Below are 26124 nucleotides of genomic sequence, written 5' to 3'. Positions count from 1 at the left end.
CTCTGATACTATTTATAAAAACTCACATCAACTTACAAAGTATTATCCGCTTTGCTTCAAAGGTCTTACAGTTTTATCTCACAAACAATGCTTTACAAATACGAGTTTAAGTCTTTACATATATATTATAACTTATCCTCAAAATATCCTGATATAAGATTGAAATGTCATAGTGAGTATAGGCAAAGGTAAAATGAATATCTCTAGGAAATTTTTTTTTGTCTCATTTGTGTACTTCAAAACTTCAAGGTGTATATATAAGTAAGTTTAAAATGACCAAACCAGGAACTACTGTGTAAGCAAAGGTACAAACCTTTCATTTACATTGGTACAAAACGATCGATTTGTTAATTTACAAAAGCAATTTTTATTTTGCGGCCTTATTGTTGTCCGGTTTTGAAACGATTCTTCCATGTAAATCCACTTCCAGAGAGAAGCCTTGATAGAAAACCCTGGCTGCTGTTGTTATTGTCCCTGGAATTGCTTAAATTGCTTATAAGAGACCAGTGTGAGTCAAAGTCTGGCTGATAGCCGCTTTGTTGCATCATTTGCATTAGCTCTGATGCTTTCTTGAGATTGTTTTCGGAGCGATACCTATCAATTACAGAGGTGTACATCTCTTTGGTTGGAGTTTGGCCTAACTGAACCATAGATATCAGAAGCCTTTCTGCTTCTGCAGTACGTCCGTCTTGGGAAATTTTACAGACAAGCATGTCCCATGTGTTAATACTTGGCTTAAGATCCCAATCCAGCATCTCATTATGGAAGTCCATAGCTCGGTTCAATTTGTTGCATGCACAAAAAACATGGATAACAGAATCATAACTGGTGGAATCGGGAAGATTTCCCCTCTTCAACATTATGTTCAGAAGATCAACTGCCTTGTTCAGCCTGCCATAAAAACAAAAATGCTTAATGAGATTATCATAATTGATTGTATTTGGTATAAGACCTTTATCTACCATCCTTTCCAGAAAACTTTCCGCCTCTTTAGGTTTACCATGAGACAAGAGATCACCAACAATTCTGTGTTGAACAACTGAACCATGAATCCAGCCTCTCGATTCCATTTCTCGACTCAACTCCAAGGCTTTTTCAAGATCCCCAAGATCACACAGGTGACTTATTACTATTCTCAAGCTGCGACTGCTTGGTCTTAGTCCCTTGCAAATCATAGTAAACAAATAGTGCACAGCACTCAACACCTCTTTGCACTTGGAAAATCCATACACAAGAAAGTCATAAGTAGCTTCATTAGGTCGCAATCCCTTCCATTGCAATTCATTTAAAACCTTATTCACAGCCAAAATATTTCCAGCTGACAGAAGATAGAATAAAAGAATATTATAAATGAGAAGGCTGTCCGATTGGCTTTGTCCTAGCATAAACTCCTTCAGGCTTAATGCAGAGAGATACCTGCCAGCAGAACACATGATGCACACCCAACTTCGATAACTGGGGATTGAAAGGCATATATTTTTCCTTATCATGACACCAAGTAGCTCCTCGGATAACCTCAAATTGTTAGCCTGGCAACACCCTTGAACCAGCATATTATAAATATTATCATCAAGAAGCAGACACTTTGATATATCTTGAAACAGATGTCCTGCTTCTCCAATCTTCCCTTTCATACAAAATCCTTTAAGTAAAGCCCTCTGGACAGAAGAAAATGCAGATTGCTCTCCCAAACTAATCTTTCCCAATGTGATAGCCGCTTCAAATTTGTCAGCCCTACACAAGTGAGGAATTAATGTCAAAGAAACATCCAAGCACGGGACCAAGTCCTTAGCCAGCATACTGTCCAAAACTCTAATTGCACCTGAAAATTTTTTCTCAGCACACAGCCCTCTTACAAGATGACTATAAGCCACACGATCCAAAATCCAACCCCGACTTAGAAGTTCTTCTACCATCTCATGCGCAATGCTTACAAAACCAGAAATGCACAAATTCTCCAGGAATATATTACAAAGTTCCAGCTTCATTTGAGGGTTGGAGACCAGCATGCCATCAAAAAGTTCCAGTGCCTCCTTCAGCATGCCCTGATGACAAAGACATTTTAAAAGAGCATTGCAATCCTCCAATGCTGGTAACCATTTGTTAATTCGAGCAACATCCCAGCAACCATAAAGGTCACTCAAGATTCCTCTCTTACATAATCCCTTCATTACAGCAGTGTAAGTCTCACTGTTGACTATTAAGCCCCTCTGGAGCATTTGAAAAAATAAACTCATCCCTTTGTAAGCTAGCCCAGTCTTGCAGAATGCTTGGATGAGCATATTTAACACCTCTTGGTCTAACTGATTAACCAACTTGGGCATTTTTTCGAAAAGACAGACAACTGCCTTGCTATGAGAAAGAGATGTACCAAGCCCCTTCAAAGAGGCTGAAAGGACAGAAATAGACATTTCTTGTCCCCATAGAATCATTTCATCTACAAGTCTAAAAGCATTTTTGAAATTGCCAGAACTATATTCATTCATTATAAGAGAATTAAAATCAGGCATTGTAGAATCCTCAAGAACCTTGCTTACTTTTTTCTCATATTCATCCAAGTCTGTATCCAAATAAAGTCCGTTTCCAAGATCATCAAAGAATTCGGCCATGGAGAATCCCACATCATTATCCCTTCTCAACCTTATAGCTAATGGATCAAGTCCCAACACTACAAATGCTTTGGAAAGTGGATCCTCCAAGGAAGAAAGTTCAATTAAACCATCGTTCACCATCTGGCTAACTATCTTTTTGGCTTCATCAAATCTTCTTGCTTTACAATACCCAGCTAAAAGTACTTTATAAGTATATAAATTTGGACATGTGCTGCCATCCACCATTTCTTCGAGAATATCTTTGGCGTGCTTCCACATGCCCTCTTTAAACACCCCACTGATAAGAGAATTGTAGGACCATAAATCAGGTTTAAAGCCTCTTGACAAAATCTGAGACAGATAAACAAAGGCACTTCGCAAATCCCCTTCATAGCAACTCCAACCAATCAAGATCCCAAAGGTTATTTCATTAGGCCTGAAACCCAAAAGTTCCAGTTCCTGCAGGAATAAATCTCCTCTTTCTACACCAAAATTGCCGCAAAGAGTATGTATTATCTTATTTCCAACAATAACATCAGGAAACCGCTTCCATTCAACCAAAAACCTCAGCAAATCTTCAAAATCTTTCTTCTCACAATATGCACACGCAATCTCATTAATAACTAAACTGCTAGGTTTAAATCCCAACAAAATCTTCTTCAATAGATATCTGGCTTCCTGAATCCTCCCATCCTCACAAAGTAATCTAATAACATTCTCAAAAACAGGCATCTCCTCATCACTCAAACAAACATCCATTTCCACCATGTCCAAGTAAACCCGGAATGCTAATTGAGTTCTCTTCCTTGCAATTAAAATGTCAATAAAAGCACGATAACATGACAATGATGGGACTAATCCTTGCTTTCTCATTTTATCAAAAACCGAAATGGCACTTTCTAGATCACTAACACCAACATAACCTTCGATTAAACTACAGAAAATTCCATGAATATCTACTAAAATTCCTTCCCTCTCCACCTCCAAAACCAACAATTCAGCTTCTTTAAACATTCTTTCTTCAATAAGCATCGACGCCATAACTTCACATGACCTTGGAAGATGCTTAAAACCCTTAACTTTTTCACTAGCCCACTTGAAAATTTCCCATAGAGCGCCCACCTTTCTAACCCCAAATGAACACTTCCCACTCTCAAACTCAAAACCCAGCAATATTTCAAGCACATCTTCGGCTTTCAACACAGAAACTCTCCTAAATTTTCTTGCAGTTTCTGGTATTACATCAGATATGTCCAACATAAGTTCTTTAAGAGAAGCATTCCTAAAAGTCCTACCTTTCTTGGCAGAAAGCTGTGGACACCTCAAAATTATAGATCTTGCAATACCAGAAGAGTCAATGGAAGATGAATTAATCTGGGTTTCTTTTATTTGATCAGAAACAGAAGTAAAGTTGTGCTTTGTAGAGAGAGGAGAAAGTAAAAATGTTACCTTTTTGAGATGTGGCTTGTTGGGGCTGGAAATGGAGAGAGTTTGGAGGATGTTGCTGAAGAGAAGGGTGAAGCTTGATGATCTTGCTCTCATTTGTCAATGGCTTCATTGCTTGAAAACCAGTTGGTAATTGAATGTAGGAATAGGAGTCATTTTTGCGCTGGGGTTTTCAGACTAAAAACGACATGTCGTTTTACTGGTTGAGAAATGGAAGTGATTTTATTTTATTTTATTTTATTTTATTTACAATTTTGAATAAATGATTCCTCGTTTTTGGGTGGAGATTTAAAAAAAAAAGTTTTTTTTTAAATTAAATACTATATAAAAATAATATAAATAATAGTAATAATAAAATAAAAATGATTATTTTAAAATATTAAAAATTTTAAATTATAAATAATAAATTTTAATTTATAAAATTAATTCATTAATTAATTGTTCTTTATTTTATTTTTAAAAATAATTTGATAAATTTCATTCATACACAAAACTTCAAAGGTAAAAAGGTTTATATATATGGTAAGTTATGCATTTTATGTTAGATATATCTCTAAAATTAATGAATCCCCCCAAAATCTTTTTTGTCTTCAACTTTTATTTGAAAATTTTTAATGTTATTAAATTTATTTTGAATAGCATCAAAAATATTTTCAAGTTTAAATTAAAGTTATTAAAACTTTTTCATATGAGATATAACAATATAAAGACATATGTTACAAAAGGAAAAAAAAAATATTGAAATTCATTTTATGTACTTAATATATATAAACCAATCCTAAAACTATGACTAAATATCTCAATTAACCTAAACTCTTAAATTAAAAGTTAAATTCACCCATCAAATCATTATTTATGGCACAACTTAGGTGACAAAATATTAAGCCCCACTTTCTCATAGGGATAACTTTAATATAATTTATATTTGTTTGAAAAGGCTTCACTTGATTAAAGGTTTAATTATTTGATTTTTTTAAATTGAGACCTTAATTAAAAATAATATAAGAATTTAAATTTAATGTTTACTAGCTTAACCTCCCAAAACATAAATTAATATCTTAAATTAATCACAAAAACATTACTCAAAATCATAAATAACTTACTTAGAGTTTTTCGAAAAAGTTCAAATCAACCATAAAATTATGATTAAATATCTCAATTAAGCTAAATTTATAAGTTAAAAGTCAAATTCATCCATCAAATCATTATTTATGACACAACTTAGATGGCTAAAAATTAAACTTTAATTTCTCATAAGATAACTTTAATATTATATATATATATATAAATACATGTTCGTATGTCTCACGCGAATATTAATATATATATACATATATTTATATGTATACGATTTAATTCATCATTTAAAAATTTTAATTGTGACATTCTATTTATCTATATATATATACATATATATATATATAAGATTTTCAAAGAAAATTAAGCTAAAAATATGGTGATATATTGTAATCCCTAATTACAATAATTATATCAACATCTCTTTTAGCTTTTGCCCTAACTAAATACACTTTTGAGTTTTGACTAAATATTGTTTTTGCTAATCACTTCATCCATCTGTCAGTGAAATTAAATTTTTTTTTTTTTATTCTTAACAAATGGAAATGGGAGGAGCAAGTTTGGTGGGATTATTATCTTTGGTAACTTGCTTTGTGTTGATAACCCATGAAATGGTTTTTCATCTAATTGCCCCAAGGCAAGGAAGAGTAATGCAATTTCAGGCAGGAGAAAACAGTTTCCATAACCAAAAAAATAAAAATAAAAACAAGAGTTGGTTATGTGACAAGATTGTACTTTTAATAAAGTGGATGTATCATTAATAAAATTGTCTTGATGTTTGAAATAAAGACAATAAAAACCATATCCCCAAAAGGGTGGCTTTTGATATCAGGGATTGGCCCAAAATCATAGACCGGTTTGAAGGACCAAAACTTTACCGGTAGGAGGAGATGGAACGATTTGTGTCAAATCCAATTTAATTTATTTTTATTTTTAATATTATATAATATTATAAATTTTTAAATTTAAATTTGAATTTGAATTTGAATTAAAATTTTATATTATTTAATTAAAATTAAACTAGATTTTATTGATTTAATTGGTTTATCGATTTTTAAATTTAAATTTTTATATATTAATTTAAAATAATTTTTTTTATAAATTTAAATAAATTTTTACATAAACCCCTTTACAACACTAATAAGCTAGCATCACACATTCAGTACTGAAACAAGTTAATGTAACTTTCAGAACTTGTTAAATTCATGTCATATCCCAAGACAAACTTGCTTTGGTTGATGGGTTCAGCATACAAAAAAGGTTGGTAAAAGTTTCACTATAGAAATTGCATTTGATTAGGTGTCTGATCCCTATTGGCCAGAAAGAGAGTAATGTTTAAGTCTCCCACCTTTCCGCCTGATACATGAACCAAAGCTCCTGGAGAGCAAATGCCGGAGTCACCTCTGGCCTCTCTTGACGTCTTCCTTTGTCTTTCAGATGCTTGTCTCCCGATCCATTTTCGGCGCAAACAAATGTATATATTATTGAGAAACTAACGTAACCAATGGCTTTAAGTAAAGCATCTTTTTCATGGATTAGATTTTTTTGGTAAGCTTTATTGTCATGAATAAGATTGACTTTACTATCACTAAATTAAAATAACACATTCAGATAAGGGTTACCATGCATTGAAATAATAGGAATAATATGCCAAGAAACATCTTTTTCTTTCCAGATCACAAATATTGCAGCTTTGATCAGTTTTGTGTTAGTTGGAATGGCAGGTACAAAGCCTACCAAGGCTATATAGCTGGCAGAGGAGTGTTCCTACGTGTGTTTACATTATATCACAGAAAAATTCCTCTGCCAGCTGAAATGGTTATTGAATCAGAACCAAACCAAGCCAAGCCAACCCCTGAAAACATTGTTGGTTGCAGGCTAGCTATGATCACCACTACAATAACAGTTCCAAAGCCCTAATCTGTGATCTGTCACAGTAGTTTCATTGCCTTTTTTAGGTAAGGCATGGTCGATGAGCTTAAGTACCTGGAGGGTGATTGGGAGTATGATTACACTTAGGATCAAGAAGGGCAATTCCCAGTTTTATAATCCATTTTCCTCAACAATTTAGTTGATTTTCATTTGCTACAATAGCATTAAAGTCCTCAAACCTTATTGCTGTCACAGTAATACAGAAAACATAACATAGCAGCAGGTCAACATATTAGTTAATTGTTAAAGTTTCAAATAATTGGAAATATATATCTACTAATCAATTTATCTTCCAGGATTCATTCTAAAATATATGACTAAAAAATATCCCTTCCCGTGAGAAAATGTCATAAAATTATGTAAAACCTTTTAAGAGACAACGAATTCTTACTCTATATTTATCAACTGCGTGATTTATGGATAAAAAGTTAAACATTTAATTTCAAAATTGATTAAAAAAAATTGATGTGTAACTACAGAATGTCAAAAGCTGAAGACATCGACACATCCGTGATCTAACTTAGAAACCAAGGACAATGTTTCGACCCTTTGGCCAGAAGTATTAAGTAGTGACTATACACTTATCAAACAGATAAAACAGTGATGTGAAAATGTACAAAATGTTAAAACTTAAACTGAATATAATTGCTGTTGTTTGCCCCACTTCTATAGGAAGTTAGAAGACAAGGACAAGGTTTCAGACGTTTAATTTTTCCTGCGCCAAACTATAGGATTTCTCTGTGTACTGAGTACGATGACTGCTGGCTGCATCATGGCTATGACCCTACCCCTGCCTGCTTGATATATAGAGATCTGTTCCTCTCCCTCCATCAGCCATGCATGTGAAAAATGAGAAAAAAATGTGTCAAAAGATTGGAGTCTGAGATGAAATTATTCTGGTTTTGCAGTTGTTAATATAATTCATCTAGTACCTCACTATTATGTCCATATATGCTTAATTTTTCAGATGATCAGATCCTGAAACACTGACAAATGACAGGTAATACTAATTAGAAAATGCCAAGTTTCACGGAAGAAGAATCTTGGCTATAAATCTGTAAAAAGAGAAAAGTCAAAAGAGTAGTGAAGCTAGTTGCAGCATAGGAACAAGAGATTCCTTGTCATTCAAAAGCAGAAAACAGGAGGAGATCAGAGATTACTGCAACATAGCCAAAGGAAACATGCAACAAACTATTGCCCCACAAAGGGTTATAGGCAAAAGAAGCTGATGATCTCAATTATGTTTGCATTATAATAGACCTTCTCTTTTACCTTCAAGCTGGGGATATGTTGCATTTCTTGAGTAGTTCAGCACATGCATATCCAAACAATGCCACCACCAAAGAATTGACTACTATTCTCTCTACTATTTTCATCATAAATCTAGCATGAAAAAATGAGGCTGTGATATAGCCAGAAAAGACTTGCCGATAAACCCTATAACATTTATTATAAATTTGGTTAATCTATACTTAAAATTGATATAGAAGCATATATGTATATAATTAGTTGAATATATGTATGTATAATATATATACAGACAATGATTTACGTGGTAATGTTAATACTTCACCGGCAAATCATTCTTGGCTATACCACAAAGCCTCCTTTCCACATGCAAGACTTTAGATGAAAGATGCTGCCATGCCAATAATTAAATAGAACTTTCCAAAAGAGAATGATCTGTAATTCTCTCCCAAGCAAAGATGTATACATTCCAAACAGCCCAAACCATTCACTTCGAACCCACAATGCCATAAACTCAGAGATGAAGAGATAGGAACTTTCCCAAAGGAGAAAGATCAGGATAAGACTTATTTGAAGAAAGAAAATGAAACTAGCATTATTCAAAGAAAAGGGGTCCGAAGAAACAGGCAGAGAAGAAGAATTGGATTGGACAAGAAAACTCTCTTGGCAGGCCATGGACGAGTTGGTGGTTTGTAGCAAAATAAGTGAGAGCTAGTCTCTTGGAGTGGTTTGCTTTTTATAAGGAAACTTTCAGCTTACAGTCATGGCATTGGCGATCTGATGTAATAATGAAGCTAGCTTTTACACCAGGAAGGCAGCTTTAGAACTGACTGCTGGTGGTCCTTGTGCACCAAGTGTAACGAAACATGTGAGTGAATGGGAGGACTCATGGGGCTTAGCTGTCACTTCCCATTGGTGATAAAACCAAGAGATATAATCATCATCACTGTCTGACCAGCTTTTCAAATGTTGTTACCAACGGCCTTTATATATTATCACACTTATAAATTTTTGTCTTTTATATAAAAAATTATGTGTCATACTTTAGTTAATATAAAAAATATAAAATATTACAAACATCCTATTTTATTGGGATTTTTAGACTATTTTCGAGTTTGAGTTTCGAAAATTCGTTAAGAAAATTGAGTTTTAATTATCCATTTAATTTTTAATTTATTATTTAAGTTTTGTATTTGATTTGAGTTTTAAATAAATTAAATGTTTGATTTATTTTATTAGTTTGTTTTATTTTTCGAACAAACCAAAAAAAAAAGGGAAAAAATCAGAAAATAGAAAACCAAAAAAAAAAAAAAGAGTTTGGGAAAAGCGAATTTGTTCAAATTAAAAATTTTTTTATTGGAATCAAAATCTGAGCTTGAATTAAAAAGGAATTGAAACTCTTTTAAATCTGAAGTTCCGTTGAATTTGAAACAAAATTCCAATAAAAACAAAACAGAACCGAGAAACAAAAGGGGGGCAACAAAAGCAAGCAGTAATTGACCCAACCAGAAGGCAGCAGCCATAATAATTACCTACCAAAAAAATAATTATTTGGCAATCGAGCTTAATTTTCCAACCACTGCCGCATTTTCATACAAAAAAAAAAAAAAAAAAACCAATAGAAGCAAAAATACAATAGAACCGGAACAACCGGTGAGGCCAGCAAAATCTATGGATAAGTTTTGCACTGTTGAAAGACAGAGTGACAAGTAAAAGAAGAGACAAAAGAGTGGACCCACGTGCAAAGACCCCAGTAATTGATTTAACTTCGTTGCATTAGGTTTCTTTTTTTTATTGATTTCATTTATTTATTAAATTTTTTTAGTTTGCTATTTCATGTACATTTAATTTTTGTATATGATTTTATTAGAGAAGATAAAGAAAGTTTGATTTGGTAAGGGAAAGTTATAAATGTGTTTTATAATGTATTTTTTAATAAAAAAATTAGGCACAAATGAAAATTTGTCCAATGATGAAATTTTAATAAAGTTATGGACATGTAATTTTTTAAAAAAAATTTTAGGTGAAATTTTTTTAAAAAATTCAATTAAAATATTGAAAGATTTAGAAATTAATCTTGATATAAGAAATTTTATTTATTTTTTAAAAAATTAAGTTTTAAAATAAATTATGGTGAGTTATTTTTTTTTTCATGATTAATTATATGTATTTAATTTTATATTAGATTATGTATTTTATTCTTATGAATTTATATTTGATAATGTATATATAATTAACTTTTTTTCATAAAATATTTAATAAATCTGATTATGAAACTTTTCAAAGAAATAAGCGTGTTACTTGAATATTTTTATAGTAAGAAAAAATTTTAGGAGATTGACTAAAGTGTTAGAGAAAACCTAAAAATATTGTCAATATTTAAATATTAAAATTAATAAAAATAAATTATGAATAAAATAGAGATTATTTTAATGAAGGCTTGGACAAAATAGTTTAAAATTAATTAGTATCAATTTATGAGTATTGTAAGGGTGTTATAATCTCTTTTACATATAACTGAACTTTCGAATATAATTTTGTTTAGAAGATTAAAACCTATTCTTTTTAAGAATACTTAGTCAACCTTAGGATAATATTAAAAGAGATAAATTCACTTAGATGATCAATTATATTTAGATAAAAAAGATTGGTGACGATTTTATGTATTATGTCTAATTGAGTTTTAGGACATACACATTATGACAAATATATTTTTTTAATTTCAAATATGATTTTTCTAAAATTTTAACTTGACACTTTCGTATTTTTTATTTTATTTTTATATTATGTTATGTGTCATGTTTTAAATTATACTAGAAAGGTATCTATACATTATCATAGGTAAATTGGATAATTCATAATTCATATATTATGCTTTACATAAAAATTACGTATCACAATTTGTATGGACATGAAAAATATGAAATATATTTTTTTATTTATGCTAAACCCATAAATTTTTTACTAAAATATTAATCCGTATCAACTTTATATTTTTTTTATATCATTTTTATATTGTGTTTGAAATTGCATAGTCTAATCGCAAGTCAAAATTTTTTTGTTTTGTCATATCTATTCACCATATTTTTTTGCAAAATTTATCAAATTAAAAAACAAAAGATGAAAGGAAAGAAAAAACAAACGGTTATGAAACGTGAATATTTTAATTGGTCCATTTTCTCATAAAATTCATCCAAAAAATAAACATCCAAAACAATAAATAAATAAATAAACTAAAAATGAGTAAAAAAAACAAATAAAAGGTGTTACATTCACATCTCATATGGAGATTCAAATAAAAAATTTTTAAATTAAAGTAAAAAATTTACTTTATTAATATAATACATATACATGCCTAAAATTAAATATATTTTAAAAAATTAGCTCCACAAAAGGAAAATTGTAAAAGAAAAAGAAAATTTTAAATATAAAACAAATAGAAACAAAAAGAAAGAAAAAAATTAAAAAAAGGAGGGCTTAACATGGGCGTTTTAAAGGGTCCATAGAAATAATTAACATATTAAAAAAATCTATTAAATATAAAAACAGAATATAAAAGACATAAAAAATAAAAAAAATGCAAAAAAACATTGCATTGACATGTGTAAAGATTAATTTGCAACATTTGTATATAAAACTAGCATAATATCCGCACGCTGCTGTGGATCAAAAATTTTTTTGTGATATCTATTTATTGGTTTTATTGCCAATTTTACCTAATTAAAAAAATAAAAAGGATGAAAGAAACAAACCCAAATAGGGTAGCATGTGAATATCTTAATTGGTTTTCTTTTTCTCACAAAATTTCTTTAATTAGAAAAATAAAAAACAAAAACAAAAGAAATTGAAAAACAAAATGTGACAAAAACGAAAAAAAAAAAACTTATAGATAGTGCCACTTGGACACTTTCTTAAACGTAGAATATTAATTTCATAAACTAAGGTATCAAAAAATAATTTTATTAATATAATGTATATATAAAATAAAATTAATAATAAAATACATATTTTTATATATACTCAAAATGGATCAAGACAAAGCATTCTAAACATGTTTTTGTCTCGATCTCATTTGTTTAAAAAAAACTCTACTTGTCTCAATTTGATCTTGACTTAAAAAAAATACCTCATATTAGATTGGAATGGATCAAAATTAGTTGAATACTAATTATTTTGGCATTTCTATTAATTAGCACTTTTCATTGTAAAATTTATCTAATTAAAAAAAAAAAAACAAATGAGATGCCATGTGGACAATTTCATTGACTTTTTTTTTCACAAAATTAATTTAATTAAAAAAAGCATTAAAATAAAAGAAAAAAAAATATAAAAATATAAAAAAACATAAAATGGAAAAATGAAGCTCACTGGAAAATTACATGGATATATTAATAGAGTTTAAAATGTTAATCTCTTATATTAAGATATTAAATAAGAACTCTTCGAATTAAGAAAAGGTAAATTATATATATATATATATACACACACACATACACGGTGTGGATAAATGTGATTTAAGTTTATTCCTTAAGGTTTAAAATGTGGCACATAACCACCTTGAGATATTTTTTCGTGTCATTCCATTACTATTCATTGAAGCCGTTAACATGTAATTCGTATAAACCCTAAGCTCTTTCCCCCATCATTTTTATATGTTTGCTATTTCTCATATTCAAATTTTTGAAAAAAAAAATTAGTGTAGAAGGATGAATTCTTCATAATCTTCAGCAAGTGTGGGATTAAATGTTGGAAAAGTATGTTATTGTAGTGTGGAATCACTTGTAAAAACATTTGAAACAATGAACAACCGTAGGTAAAAATTTTATAGGTGTGGCAAATTTGAGGTGAGATAAACTTCATTTAATCTTGAAATAGTTTGTACGATTTAAAAATAATGTATTTAATCTTACATTTCTTATTAGAGAACCCAAAAATGTGATTTCTTCCAGTGAATGGATGAATTGTCATACAATTTATGCAAAAAAGAGATAGTTAAATTGGAAAAAAAAATCAAGAAAATAGAATATGAGATTTTCATGTCAAATTCAAAAAAGCAAAAATTATTTAAAGAATTGGTATTATGTTTACTAAAAAAGATACGTTTGCAAGAAAAATTAGCTGAAGTAGAAAAAAAAAAGTTGAAATTGAAGGAAGAACTATCTAAAACTCATATTAGAGGGAAAAATAAGATGTATTTAATTTGTTTAAATGTTCTAATTTTGTTTATGGTAATTTTGTATGATCATTTTCATCCAAAAAGTTGTAGAAACCAATTACTGGAATTGAAAAATTAATATTCCAGTATTGATGTTATTAGGAAGGAGTTAATGATATAGGTATACCCAGTGTTTATGAAAATGAACTAATGAAGTTTGTGGTTTATATACATAATTTTCTTCCATTCTAATTGTGTTATTCGATTTGAAAAGATTAGAAAAAAGATGCCTAGAGAATTAAAAGTTTATGTATCTATCTCTCAAGTGTATAAAGCTAAAAGAAAGACCAAAGAAATCATGGAAGGAAATGTTAAGTTGTAGTATGCTAAATTATAAGATTATTATGATATGATTCGATAGACAAATCTTGGGAGCTCTGCATTAATGAAATTGAAATCTCAACTTTTGATGCTGAAACTGGTGTTTCTAAAGATTTTGTTCTTAGATTTGAAAGAATCTTTATTATGTTTGATGCTAAAAAAAGAGATTCATTAATGGATGTAGAAGGCTAATAGAACTGGATGGCTATCATCTAAAATGTTATTTTGGAAGACAATTACTTGATGTTGTTGCTCGAAATAAGAATGAAAACTTTTTTCTACTTTGTTGTGCAATAGCTGAATAAAAGAATAAAGAAAGTTGGTCTTGGTTTCTTAATCTATTACATGAAGAACTTGGCAATTTTAATGAAATGGGATTAGAATTCATGTTTGATCAATAAAAGGTATGAAAATTGTTGTTGCTTCTCTGTTTATCTAATATATTTTATATTTTAATTTCTAACAATATTTTTTTTTCTTTTTATTTGGTAGGGATTAGAGCAAACATTTCAAAAAGTATATCCTAATGTCAAGTATCGATTCTGGTTGAGGTACTTGTACACAAATTTCAAAGGATAATTCAAAAGGAAGAGTATAAACAAGCTTTGTGGAAAGTAACAAGTGTTAGGTCAGTAAAAGAATGGAAAAAAGCCATGTTACATATTAAAAGACTTGACAAAATGGGTCAGGCCTATACTTTGGTAAGTAAATTGAACCCCTCTAAGTGGACAATGTCTCATTTTAGCACAAGAACTAAGAGAGATTTGTTGGTTAACAATCTTAGTGAGTCGTTCAATGCTTACATATTTCTAGTTAGGGATTTGCTTATACTAAGCATGTTCAAATGGATTAGAAAAAGATTGATGAAAATGTTTCATGCTAAAAGGGTTAGAATGGAGTCATATAAAGACCCTATCTATCGAGATATTTAGTACAAACTTGAAAAGATAAAAAAAGACTCATTCAACTGCTTTTTAGTTCCAACTTATAGGTTGAAGTATGAAGTTGAATGTGGTACAAGTAGCCATGTTGTGAACTTGGTTGAATAATGTTGTACCTGCAAGTATTGAGATTTGACTGAAATCTCTTGTAAGTATGCTGTTTAAGCTATTTTCAAAAATAGATAGAAACCAAAAAATTATGTCCATTCTTGCTATTCTAAGGAGACTTACATAAAGACATATGATAGCATTATTAACCCTATTCCAGGATAACATGAATGGTTACAAATAACCATCCTTTAGCTCCTTCAATCATTTATAAACCACTAAGTAGATCAAGAAAATTAAAAAAGAAAGCACCTAATGAACCTAACAATCTTTACAAATTGTTTAGGAAGAACAAACCAATAAAAAGTGGAAACTATGATAAAAAATGACACAATGTGAGATGTTGCAAGGCATCAATGATAGGAGAAACCCTATGGCAAAGAAGGATAAGGTTGAAAGGGTTAATGACCTATACTCAAGTAATAATTTTAGATTTATTATGATATACACACATATATGTAATACGACATAGGTAAATCTTTTTATGTTCAATTAGTTTTATGAGCCTAGTTGCAAAATCAGTGGATAAATTATTTAATTATCTTGCTTTTACTGAATAGTGTGTATACAATGCTTTGAACAAAATGATGTTTACATATGTAAGGTTAAAGTCCTTTCTACTGTTTCTATTTATCTTATTGTGCTTTAGAACAAAATGATGATTATAGTTGTGAGGTTAAGGTTGTTTCTACTGTTTCTATTTATCTTACTATGCTTTAAAACAAAATGATGTTTATAGTTGTATTTCATGTTGTTTCTATTTATCTTACTGTGCTTTAGAAGGAATAAGATAATTTCATGATGTTTAAGTAACTATTATCGGGTAAACTTCTAGAATATTAACATTATATAAATAACAAACATTGAGGATAGCAATTGCAAAAACATTCTACAAAGATGTTTAACTTTGGATTTTTGTGTTAAATTATATCAGATTGTTCTTAAGGTGATATTTTCTAACCTTTATGTGGTTTCTTTGATAGGTTACCCAAAATTTTGTATTTTCTTCAAGGATAACTTCACATAAAAAAAAAAGGGAAAAAAAATAAAACAAAACAAAAAAAAAGTCTGCATGTATTTTGAAACACAAAACCTATGTACGGAAAAAAAAAAAAAAAAAACAATGAAGAAAAGTTGGTTTGTTCGTTGCTTTTAGGTTCATTTGATATTATGACTTGAGGCTTCTCAAATGCTGCATATTTATTTGAAAATGGCAAAAGATTAGCTCTAACTTCCAAAGAGGCACAAGTTTAAATATGTAAAGCTAGACTCGTAATTTAGATAGGTAAGAGCCAAAGTAAAACAAAAATTGAACAATAATGTGAAATGTGAATCCAATCAATCCCCCTATTCCAATCCAATACCAATGTGGATCTTGGAAGAAACTCGTAGACTTCAACACTTGAATTGCCAATGATTCATTTGCGTTCAAAAAAACTTTCAATATAAAAGAAAATATAAAAGATCATTAGATTGTTAAGAGATAAAAGGAAAAAGCGATAGGTGTAATAAAAAATGAAAGTAGAATTGTAGTATTTATATATATGATGCTATCAAAACGTGGTCTTATTTTATGTCAAAGACTACATTTTTTATATAAGAAACATGGTTTTTTCGATTCAAAGATTATGTTTATGACGTAGAAAATGTAATCTAAATAATTTTTAAATCTAATTTTTTTTATTTATTATCAATTATGATTTGAAACCAAAAGATATGATCTTTAATAGATTATGAACAATGTTTTCAAATTAATAAACATGATCTTTTTTAGCAAAGACTATATTTTCAAGTATCATAAATATATTTTTTAAAATTACAAAAATTATTACATCTCCTACATTATAAATGTTATTGATATAAAAATATCTATATCATTTTATTATTATTTTTTTAATTATATCAATTACTATGTTTCAAATCTAAAAAATATAATGCTTTCTAAAAATTAAAAAATATATAAATTATAGAATTATAATTATCTATTACGTTTGTTCTTTTAAAAACATTATTTTAGTTTTAATTGTTAGTATAAATTTATCACCTAAATCTTTCACCTATCCCACTCATTCTTTTTTTGATTAAAGCAAAGAACAACTACTCTTTTTTCTCTAATAATTTTATAAAAAATAAAAAAGCAAAAAACAAGAAAAAAAATATGGAACTACCGCGTGACAGCTTAAATGATCGGTATTGTGGAAAGAACATAAGCAAAAATATATATCATGGGTTACCCCCAACGCATTTTTTAACCTTCTAGCATTGTAGTGCCTATCCAGAATCTGTACTAATTGACTGAGTTAGGTGAGTGAATTTACTTTTACTAATTGACTGAGGAAGTTGAGTTTGGTGAGGGAATTTACTTCATTTACCCGACTAACAACAAAACTTCAGAATCTGAACACTTTGTATAACTAAATAAATAAATAAAATATATATATATATATATGTTCCATCAGTTTAATATGGAAAGAGTACAATTCATACATGTTCCTATAAACCTATTTTTTTTTTATTGAATCATAAATTGACAAAAATCATAGTAAGATGTTCCTGTCAAACACTTCAACACTTACCCATGTTTATAGCTTATTGTCCCTTGTATAATTAAAAAAAAAAAAAAAAAAAACTACATTTTATGAATGCCCAATGGCTCATGTAGTTACATATGTTTCTTACTTGAGAGGAAGAAGTCTTGCAATGGTTAGGTATGACTCAGATTTCATTCCTCATTCAGAAATTTTTTTTAACAAATGAAGCGACAATCTAAGAATAAGAAAAAAAGATTATAGATATTAAAATTAAATTTCAAATCAATGAATATCATTTCTTAAAAATAATTGCATGATACAAATAAATTAAAAAAACCTTCATTCAATCATTTCTATAGCAAATAAAAAAAAAAAGAAAAAGATTTAATTTTCTGTTGCAAGGAGGATTGAATCAAACATCATTCGTTTGGAAGTTCATCATCAGGCAAACTTTTGTACAGAAAAATGGAAACAGTGAAGAATTTTACTGTGATGCTATGAAAGATCATGATCTGATTTTGGCCGTTAACAAAGTAAATTACTAAACTATGGTGTGGAACTTAGTTTCTCTACTTTCCTGCTTCACTTCTCTTGAGGAAACACAGTAAGCAGCCTAAAACACCAATAGCTGAGCCTTTCTTATGCACTAGTTTTTCATCTTGATCATTCCATCACCGTAAATCATTTAGAATTACCAATTCAGAAACCTGCTTATTTCAGTTTCAACAAGGCCATATCCTTTGCATCAGTTGTTTTTACCGTGACTTTGTCCTTGGATTTTGCTCAGAAAACTTTACAGGATGAGTTGGAATGCACAATCCTCCTAAACATATGTGCTCTAAATTATTTGAACCATGTTCTTTATGCTTTCATTTAGATGCGATAATTCAAAATATGATATCAATTACACAAACATAAAAATAATATAAAACTAATACAATTTAAAATTTTAATAAAAATTATATATGAATTTAACAAAAACAAATATATAATTTATGTTTTTATATGACATAAATTGTGATTCGTAATTTTTATATAAAATATGAAACAAAAACATAAATTGTTAGTGTTTTACATGTCATGAGTACAAGAATTGTATTTACTTTCATTCTGCCTGACCAATGAAGGAAGGAGCAAAGATATTAATACATCAACAGTATGTATCACAAAGATTAATTGAATCATCCATAGAAGTGGCAGCCAGATTAAGGTATTTGATCCACCCAAATATTTCCAACCGGTTCAGTAGAATCCAATTTCATTTCATTCATTTCTAACCTTACCATTGAGTCAACTTTGACATTATTCAAGCAAAGCTATCAGATTTCAGTAACCAGCAACAGATCAGGCTGCGGATTGAAAAATATGGTTAGATTGAACAGCTCCATCAAATTGTTATACACAAAGCAGATTAACACAGCATGCATGCTACCGCTACGACCCAGATTTTGTATCCGCCGATTAGAAGCAGATTAGAATCACTCTTCAACAAAATTAAGAATAAAAGATTTTATACCAAGGGTATTCAGAACCTGCCACCAAATCAATTGCTCATGAAAACATTCTAAGTAGTTAAACCATACTGACAAAATAAGACACAATACTATTAGGATATTAAGCAATCACTTACTTGTGTGTTTCAAACACCTTCATTAGCTCCTTTATTCTCTCAAGTCAAGTTACAGGCAACCATAAAAAACAATAAGTTCTTACCTTTCATTTCAGGTCTTTGTGCAGGACAAAACCCAAAAACATACTCCACCAATGCGGAAGACAGCAACACATTGTACTTTCCCATGCTTCTAATGCCCTTTAATTAAGAAATCCATTGGTAGCATTGTATATCAAACTGTGCAACTGCCTAATCTAGCAATTTTCCTAAAACAATGCAACATGCATACCTCACCGAAATCCACTGTTGAGGAATTCAACCCCAACAGTAGATGACTAGATGCCATATTACTTCATTTTCTGCATCATTAATACTATGTTTTGGTAAGAAATAAAGAGAAGGGAAAAAGGCGAGAAAAAGGTAAGGAGAGTGGTTTTTCTTTTCTTGTGTTTGATATTGAAAAAAAAAAAAAAAGAGGAATAGAAAGACAATAAAGGTAAAATTGTAAATAAAATGTTTAATTTAAATAGAAAGAATGTTTTCTTTCCAAATTGAAAGGATTAAATTCGGAGAGCAAAGAAAAATGTAAATCTATCCATTTTCCTTGCATACTTTTATTTCCCTCTTATCAAACCAAATGAAGGAAAGAAACACCGTTTATCCTTTTCATTCTTTCTTCTTTTCCTCCTACCGAACATAGTGTAAGACAGTGTGTCTCACCACCAATTCTACACTATTACCCTAATGTATATAACATGGTCAAAGGAAATGTTTTACTAGCAGCCCATTTCTCTCAGGTAATCGGTTTAAATTGAGGAAAAAAAATGGTATTAGGTTTTAAGTTTTTGACCAAACATGTTCTAAAGAAGGTATTCCTCGATAAATTTAAGCAGATACCAATGGACTTCTTGATTAAGGGACATTTAGCTGCTTTAGATATTAATAACAAAATAGAATGAAAATGTCAGCATTCCAGATTACATTTCATATGCACTACTTTTCAGGGTAAATTGGTTGAGGATAAATCATAAATTGAGACAACCAGCAAATTAAGAAAATGCAGAAGGCAAATGTTAGATAACAAACCCAGAAATCTAAAACAACTGCCAGTGGATGGAAGAAGGTACAAGGTTTTGAACCCCTAAATAAAGGCAAAATAGAAAGCAGAAAAGACAACAAAATAAGGAAATAAAAGGCAGCAACAGGCATGCCGGCTAGCTAGGTTCTTGGGAGCACATATAATAGAGCTTGGTATTTTTGGAGTCATGGACATGGCAAATTTAAAAGAGAATAATAAGATCTCCACATATATTTGGTCCGTCTAGGTGGTAGCATCAGGGTAGGCCATGAGTATGTCAAACCCTGGTTCATCTGGTCTTCTGGTTTAGGCAGGCTTCATCAAAGTAGGCAGTAGGCTGGCTTCAGGCTTCATAAATCTCAGCTGTTTTAATGGGAACGGAAAGGCAACAAAGGGAAAACAAGAACATCAGAACCCTATATATGGAGATTGGATAGGCTATGTTATCAAACTTTCATGCACTAGTATGTATTGACCCAAATCAGAGAGAATTGCCAGTTATAACAATAGACGTAAGAATACCAACAGGAAAACTATAGTCAATCTGGACGTACCAATCACCGGATTTTAGTAACCATAGTTCTTGCGCCGTGAAACTGGTGCATGGCTGGATAACATGGTAAGAGAAGTTAATGATAAATGTTGAAGAATCCTAAGAAGTATGAACATACTAACCTAATCAAAACTAAAAGCCTCATAAACATGCTCGGGAAAGGATAAAATGCAGTCTGGCATTGTTTCCCTTGAATTAAACTTGGCCATGTAGTTCAAATTTTTAATATAATATTTATAATAGCGCAATAACTCCCTCAGCTCAAAGAATTCCTGCTGTGGTTGATGATAATCATGATAGTAACATGGACAACAACAAAGATGTTCTTTCAAGGAAAGAAATAATTCTCACCCAGGAGCACCACGTCCCGAAGAATAACCTCCATAAGCTCCATAAGCATTGCTACTACCACCAACCTATAATATGAAGAATCATCAGTGCGATGAGAGAGAGAGAGAGAGAGAGAGAGAGAGAGAGAGAGAGAGAGGTGATACAGTGGTTATAAGAACAAATTAAAATGAACAAGGTTTTAAGGCACTAAAAACATTTTCACTTGACAAATGCGATAACAGACTCAAACAAATGAATTTTCTACACTTCATCTGCATAAGGTACCTGTAAAACAGTAAAGTTGTCAAAAGAAATACCTGGGAACCACCATAACTTCCATAGCTGTCACTAGCAGCTAAATCACTGGAGCCATAACCACCAGAATAAGAATGACCACGTCCATGCCTCTTGCTGTCTCTACTTTCATAACTCAAACTGTCTGTTCCCTCTGTTGGCACAGGAAGGTATGGCAAAACTGGCACTAATGCAGAAACAGCACCTTCCCTATCAAAAAGATTTGCTCTTAACCTTGTTGTTATTTGAACAAGGGCATCCTTTGCAACATCAAGGTCTCCAGCTATCTGATAATCAAAAATCAAAGTCACCACCTTATCAAAAATCAAAGTCGTCCACATTCTGTTTGTATTAATTAAAACAACTTCGAACCAACAAATACAAAGCAATGATGAAGAAAAACCTATAAAAACATTAATGGTACTTCACCTGGACCATCTCATCATCTTCAGATGCAATTTTTGGAAGGTTTTCCTTTGACAATATACGAATATTAGCTTTTGTAATCCTCCTCATCTCAGTTATAATAGTTCCTCCTTTACCAATAAGGCAGCCAATACGTGAGGTTGGCACAAGTAAGCGGGTTGTGAATGATATAATTCCAGAGTCTCTTTCAACCTTCTCACTGCATCTAGGTTGCAATCGTGCAGCAGCTTCAATGGTAGGTGAATATGTATCCTCAAAGAACTAATACAGCACAAGATTTGGAACACCATAAAAAACCTAGCACAGGGCAGAGCACAGATATTTCCACAAGAAACACAACATAGCAAAGATTAAAAGCTGACCTCCTTAGCTGAAATAGTTATTAAGCAATCATCTCCCTCAGTAGTTGAGCTATCAACTTTGATGACTGCACCTGATTCCTGCCGGATCTGATTGATTATAGCACCACCTTTGCCAATCACACCTCCAATATTAGCAGTTGGACAAACCAATCGAAGAGAAAATTCCTTGGATGACATCTCATCCCTTGGAGCTGAGTACAAGGAGCGTGGCCATTGTCCAGTGTCACCTTTGTATCCTCCATAAGGACCCACCAATGAGGTTATCCCTACAAGCTGGGTACCAGCAGCAGGACCAAGCACAGCAGCACTAGCAGGATACACATTTGACATGGCAGAAGCAAGCAAGTGCTGAGATCGTGAAGGATTTTCATGAAGGCGATATGCAATTTGTTGCAGAGCCTTTTTCACAACTGCAGCTTCCCCGGATATCTAAAACCAAAAATAAATTAAATATAAACAAGCTAACTGTCAGAGAACATCACAAAAAGTAAAACAAAAAAAAAAGGAACAAATGTTACAGGTACCAAACAAAGAAAATGAAGATTAAAAAAAAAACAAAAACAAAAATAGAACATATTAGATGCATGCCCAAAATAGAGGCTAAAGACTTAAGTATTGTTTCAAAAATTGAAGAACTCAAGGCTGAAAAATTAAGTGCTGAATTTTGTTAAATCCAGTGACAAAACACAGCAAAATCTTTGTAAAAAATGTTCACCCTATCCACAAGAAAAACATCTTGTCAATGCTTTCAATAAATTAAAACTCTTCTCAGCATAACTCTTTTCCACATCAATGTATCCCTAAACTATGTTTTAGAGGAGATAGGGGATTGTGAAACAAATCAGCACAGTGTAAAAATAATACCACAACTATCAAAAAGTCGAAGTACCTGTACAAGTTCATCTGTGGCCAAGGCACAAGAAGGTAACTCATCCTTAAGAATGCGAATATGAGCACCAGTTTCACTACGTATGTTCTGAACAATCTGTCCACCCTTTCCTATAACACATCCAATCTGATCAGATGATACAAGAAGCCGAGCAGTAATTTGGTGGCCTTCAGATTCTTCATCACCGTGCAAATCTTCTGCAACAACTTTATCATGCACCCTAAATAAAGCATCTTGAGCAGGAGAAACAAAATTTTCACCATCTTCAAAGGCATTGGTCTCATCCCTAGAGCTGTAGATAGTTACAACACGCTCTTCAGAACCAGGAACTGTCTCACCAATTCTAATCTTTGATTTAGTGTCTGCTCTTAATTGCTTAACAATCTCCCCTCCCTTTCCAATAATGCTTCCTATCTTTCTTACGGGGCACAAATACCGATACACAGTATCTTCTGAATCAATAACAAATTGCTCCCTGTCATCACCATGATTTCTCCTCTTATTTGATCCATTCTCAGAATAGTCAGACTGAGAATTAGCCCGCTTCCCATAGCTATTCCTCTGACCCGCCATTATTATCAGCAAAATAAATACCTGTTTCCAAGTCAATCATAAAACATTTCAAATACTTGCTAACTGAACCAATCTCAAGGACCAAACCTTTAACAATGTAAAGCACCAGCATAAAGCTCATCAAGGGACCAAATCAATCAGAAAAGTGGCATATTTCCAAACATCAAAACATAATTTAGATTAAAGCTCCAATTGGCTGTTGGTTTTACTATTTACTTCTTACTTCTACAAACAAAAAGCAAAAGGTGAGTTCAGATGCAGAAAAAATAATATTTTTGGAAAAAAATTAAAAAGTTTTCGCCTTAGTGAACAGAAAAATGTATGAAATTACTTTTATAAGAAAAACATTATGTTTGAATAGACACTTGATTCTAACCATTTGTTCAATTTCTAGTCAAATAAGATCTTACTTTTTTTTTAGCAATTTCAAGAAAGTGAAGAGCAAAAACCAAAACTCTCAGTAACAACATTAAAAACAACAAAGTTATATAAATCCTTAACCATCCATAGCTCAGCACTTCAGCTGCAAAAATTCAAAGATAAACTACTAATTGCATCTCAACAAATTTGACCCACAAATTTATCTTCCATAACAAACTAAAATCCCACTTCAAATCACGCACCCAAAATTAATATAACAGATAATCAAGAGAAACTCAAATTCAATAACAGAAAAAAGAATTAAGATTTCAAATCAAACTCACAAATTTAAACGGCATACATATAAATAATCTCTTTAAAATTAGCCAAAACAAAGTTTGGATTCAATAAAAAAACTATAATTTCTGTCATCAAACCCATTAAAATTGAATCCCAAAAAGATACATAATTCCACCAAAAAAATATTTTTTAAAAAGTTATAAACAACAGCAGAAAACGTAGATCTGGCCAAAGAGAGTCTTGAAGTAAAAAAAAAATTAGAGAAGAGAAATCAGAAGGGCAATAATGTAAAACAAAGGGAAATAATGGGCAAAAGAAGATGAAGTTTTACCTGATAATTCAATTTGATTCTCGGAATACGATTGAAGTTTAGATAGAGAACAAAAAAAGGAGAATTTTGGGGAAATCTACAGTTTGTTTCGTTTCGCTGAGGTCTTTGTGATGTTTAACTTCTAGGGTTTTGTTTGACCGTCCTGTTTTTATTTATTTATATATGTATTCTTTTAGGATATTTTGTATTAAGGAGAAATTATAAAATGGGATAGTTCATCAGAAATATTTATTATTTTAGCAATAATAAAAAATAATTAGTAAAAAATTATTATATGTTTGGTAAAAAAATTCAATGCAAAAGTAATAAAAAATTAAATTATACTTATAATTTTAATATTCAAATATATATTGTAAGATAATTATATATACCGACTAAATTTACATATATTTTGTTTGCATATATATAATAATTATTTGTTGTTTTGAATTAATATTCATTAAATATTAAAATCATAAAAATTGTTTTATTTTTTATTAATTGTATATAATATTTTTATTATAACAAGATAGCAACCTGCACGTTGCTGTAGTTTATCATTTTATTATCTAATATATTCTATAATAGTAAAAAATATATTTCAAAAGATAAAAAAATATGAACACTTGTTGAAACATTTCAAATATCTCATATATTTAAAAAATAAAAAAAGTCACAATAGATAAAAATAAAAAATATCATTTTTTCCACAATCAAAAGAAGCAAATGAATTTGAATTAAATTATGAATTAACTCACAATCCCAAATAAAATCTCTTACTCAATTTGTCTTAAAAAATTAAAAAAAAAAAAAAAAAACAAAGTCACTAATAAGTTATTGTGATTTATTTCACTTTTTTATTAAAATTTTTATTACTAAACCAAAACTATAATACAATAATACTATAATAAAATAATTTTTATAATTGAGAAAAGAAAATAAACATATATGTATGATATGAGAGATTGCTAATAACCTAAATGAAAAAATGTTGTTCGTATAATCACTAAATAAATTTTAAATTTGGTAATTTCTTTTAAGACATTAGATTTTTTTTATTCAAGTAGATTCTTTAAACTAAGGGAAGATTGTTCTATTTTTAGGTTTTAAAGGAATGGGAGAATTTTTTTTTTTTTCAAAAACAAATGCAAGAAACAAAAACGAATTTGAAAAAGAAAAAGAGAAAAAGTTATGACCTAGAATTTGGCAACCAATATCCATTTAAAAGATCACTTATATAGATGAATGTATCCACTAAACCTTTGTAAAACACAAAATGCTAGAAAATCTAAATTCAATAAAATAAACATGATAATTTTGTTAAAAAAATTTCAATTAAAAAATGACTAATAATTAGAATTGATAAGGGAAATGAATAAGTTTTTCTAGGATAAGTATTTATTTGAATACAATCTTTGAAAAAAAACATATTCAAATTAAAATCTCAATATTTTTTTTTTAGCTTGAAATAACTATGGATTTAACAATTTCCTTATGGTAACCATCTTTGAAATAAGTTGTCTATAGGTTAAGGGATATGGGAATTAAAACAGAAGGTTAAAATGTTTCAACTGGTAGTAATATGCTTTTGATAAAATATTCTCCATAAAAAGGCTGTTAAAGAAAA

At 30.2% G+C, this 26124-nt stretch overlaps 2 protein-coding genes across 3 annotated transcripts; both read right to left on the bottom strand.

The window, feature by feature from the left end:
• Nucleotides 1-202: 202 nt before the first annotated feature.
• Nucleotides 203-4224, bottom strand: LOC111316707 (Pentatricopeptide repeat (PPR) superfamily protein). The gene is made up of 2 exons (XM_089753313.1): nucleotides 1001-4224; nucleotides 203-891 (listed from the first exon to the last, which is right to left on the bottom strand). The coding sequence occupies exons 1-2, from the start codon at nucleotides 4131-4133 to the stop codon at nucleotides 887-889; spliced, it is 3138 nt and encodes a 1045-aa protein (XP_089609439.1). The 5' UTR covers nucleotides 4134-4224; the 3' UTR covers nucleotides 203-886.
• Nucleotides 4225-20071: 15847 nt separating this feature from the next.
• Nucleotides 20072-24649, bottom strand: LOC111316705 (RNA-binding KH domain-containing protein RCF3-like). Of its 2 annotated transcripts, XM_022918774.2 has the most exons (8): nucleotides 24519-24649; nucleotides 22955-23548; nucleotides 22066-22494; nucleotides 21707-21964; nucleotides 21301-21564; nucleotides 21005-21069; nucleotides 20655-20707; nucleotides 20072-20463 (listed from the first exon to the last, which is right to left on the bottom strand). In XM_022918774.2, exons 2-7 carry the CDS (start codon nucleotides 23525-23527, stop codon nucleotides 20668-20670), a joined length of 1629 nt encoding a protein of 542 aa, XP_022774509.2. In that variant the 5' UTR covers nucleotides 23528-23548; nucleotides 24519-24649; the 3' UTR covers nucleotides 20072-20463; nucleotides 20655-20667. The 2 variants fall into 2 exon arrangements, with proteins under 2 accessions (XP_022774509.2, XP_022774512.2); XM_022918777.2 differs by lacking the exon at nucleotides 20655-20707.
• Nucleotides 24650-26124: the final 1475 nt, after the last annotated feature.

Source organism: Durio zibethinus, chromosome 24 (assembly GCF_047325235.1).
Source record: "Durio zibethinus cultivar Kanyao isolate XHJ-2024 chromosome 24, ASM4732523v1, whole genome shotgun sequence".
Classification (NCBI taxonomy): domain Eukaryota; kingdom Viridiplantae; phylum Streptophyta; class Magnoliopsida; order Malvales; family Malvaceae; genus Durio; species Durio zibethinus.
This window is presented reverse-complemented; position numbering and strand designations above follow the sequence as displayed.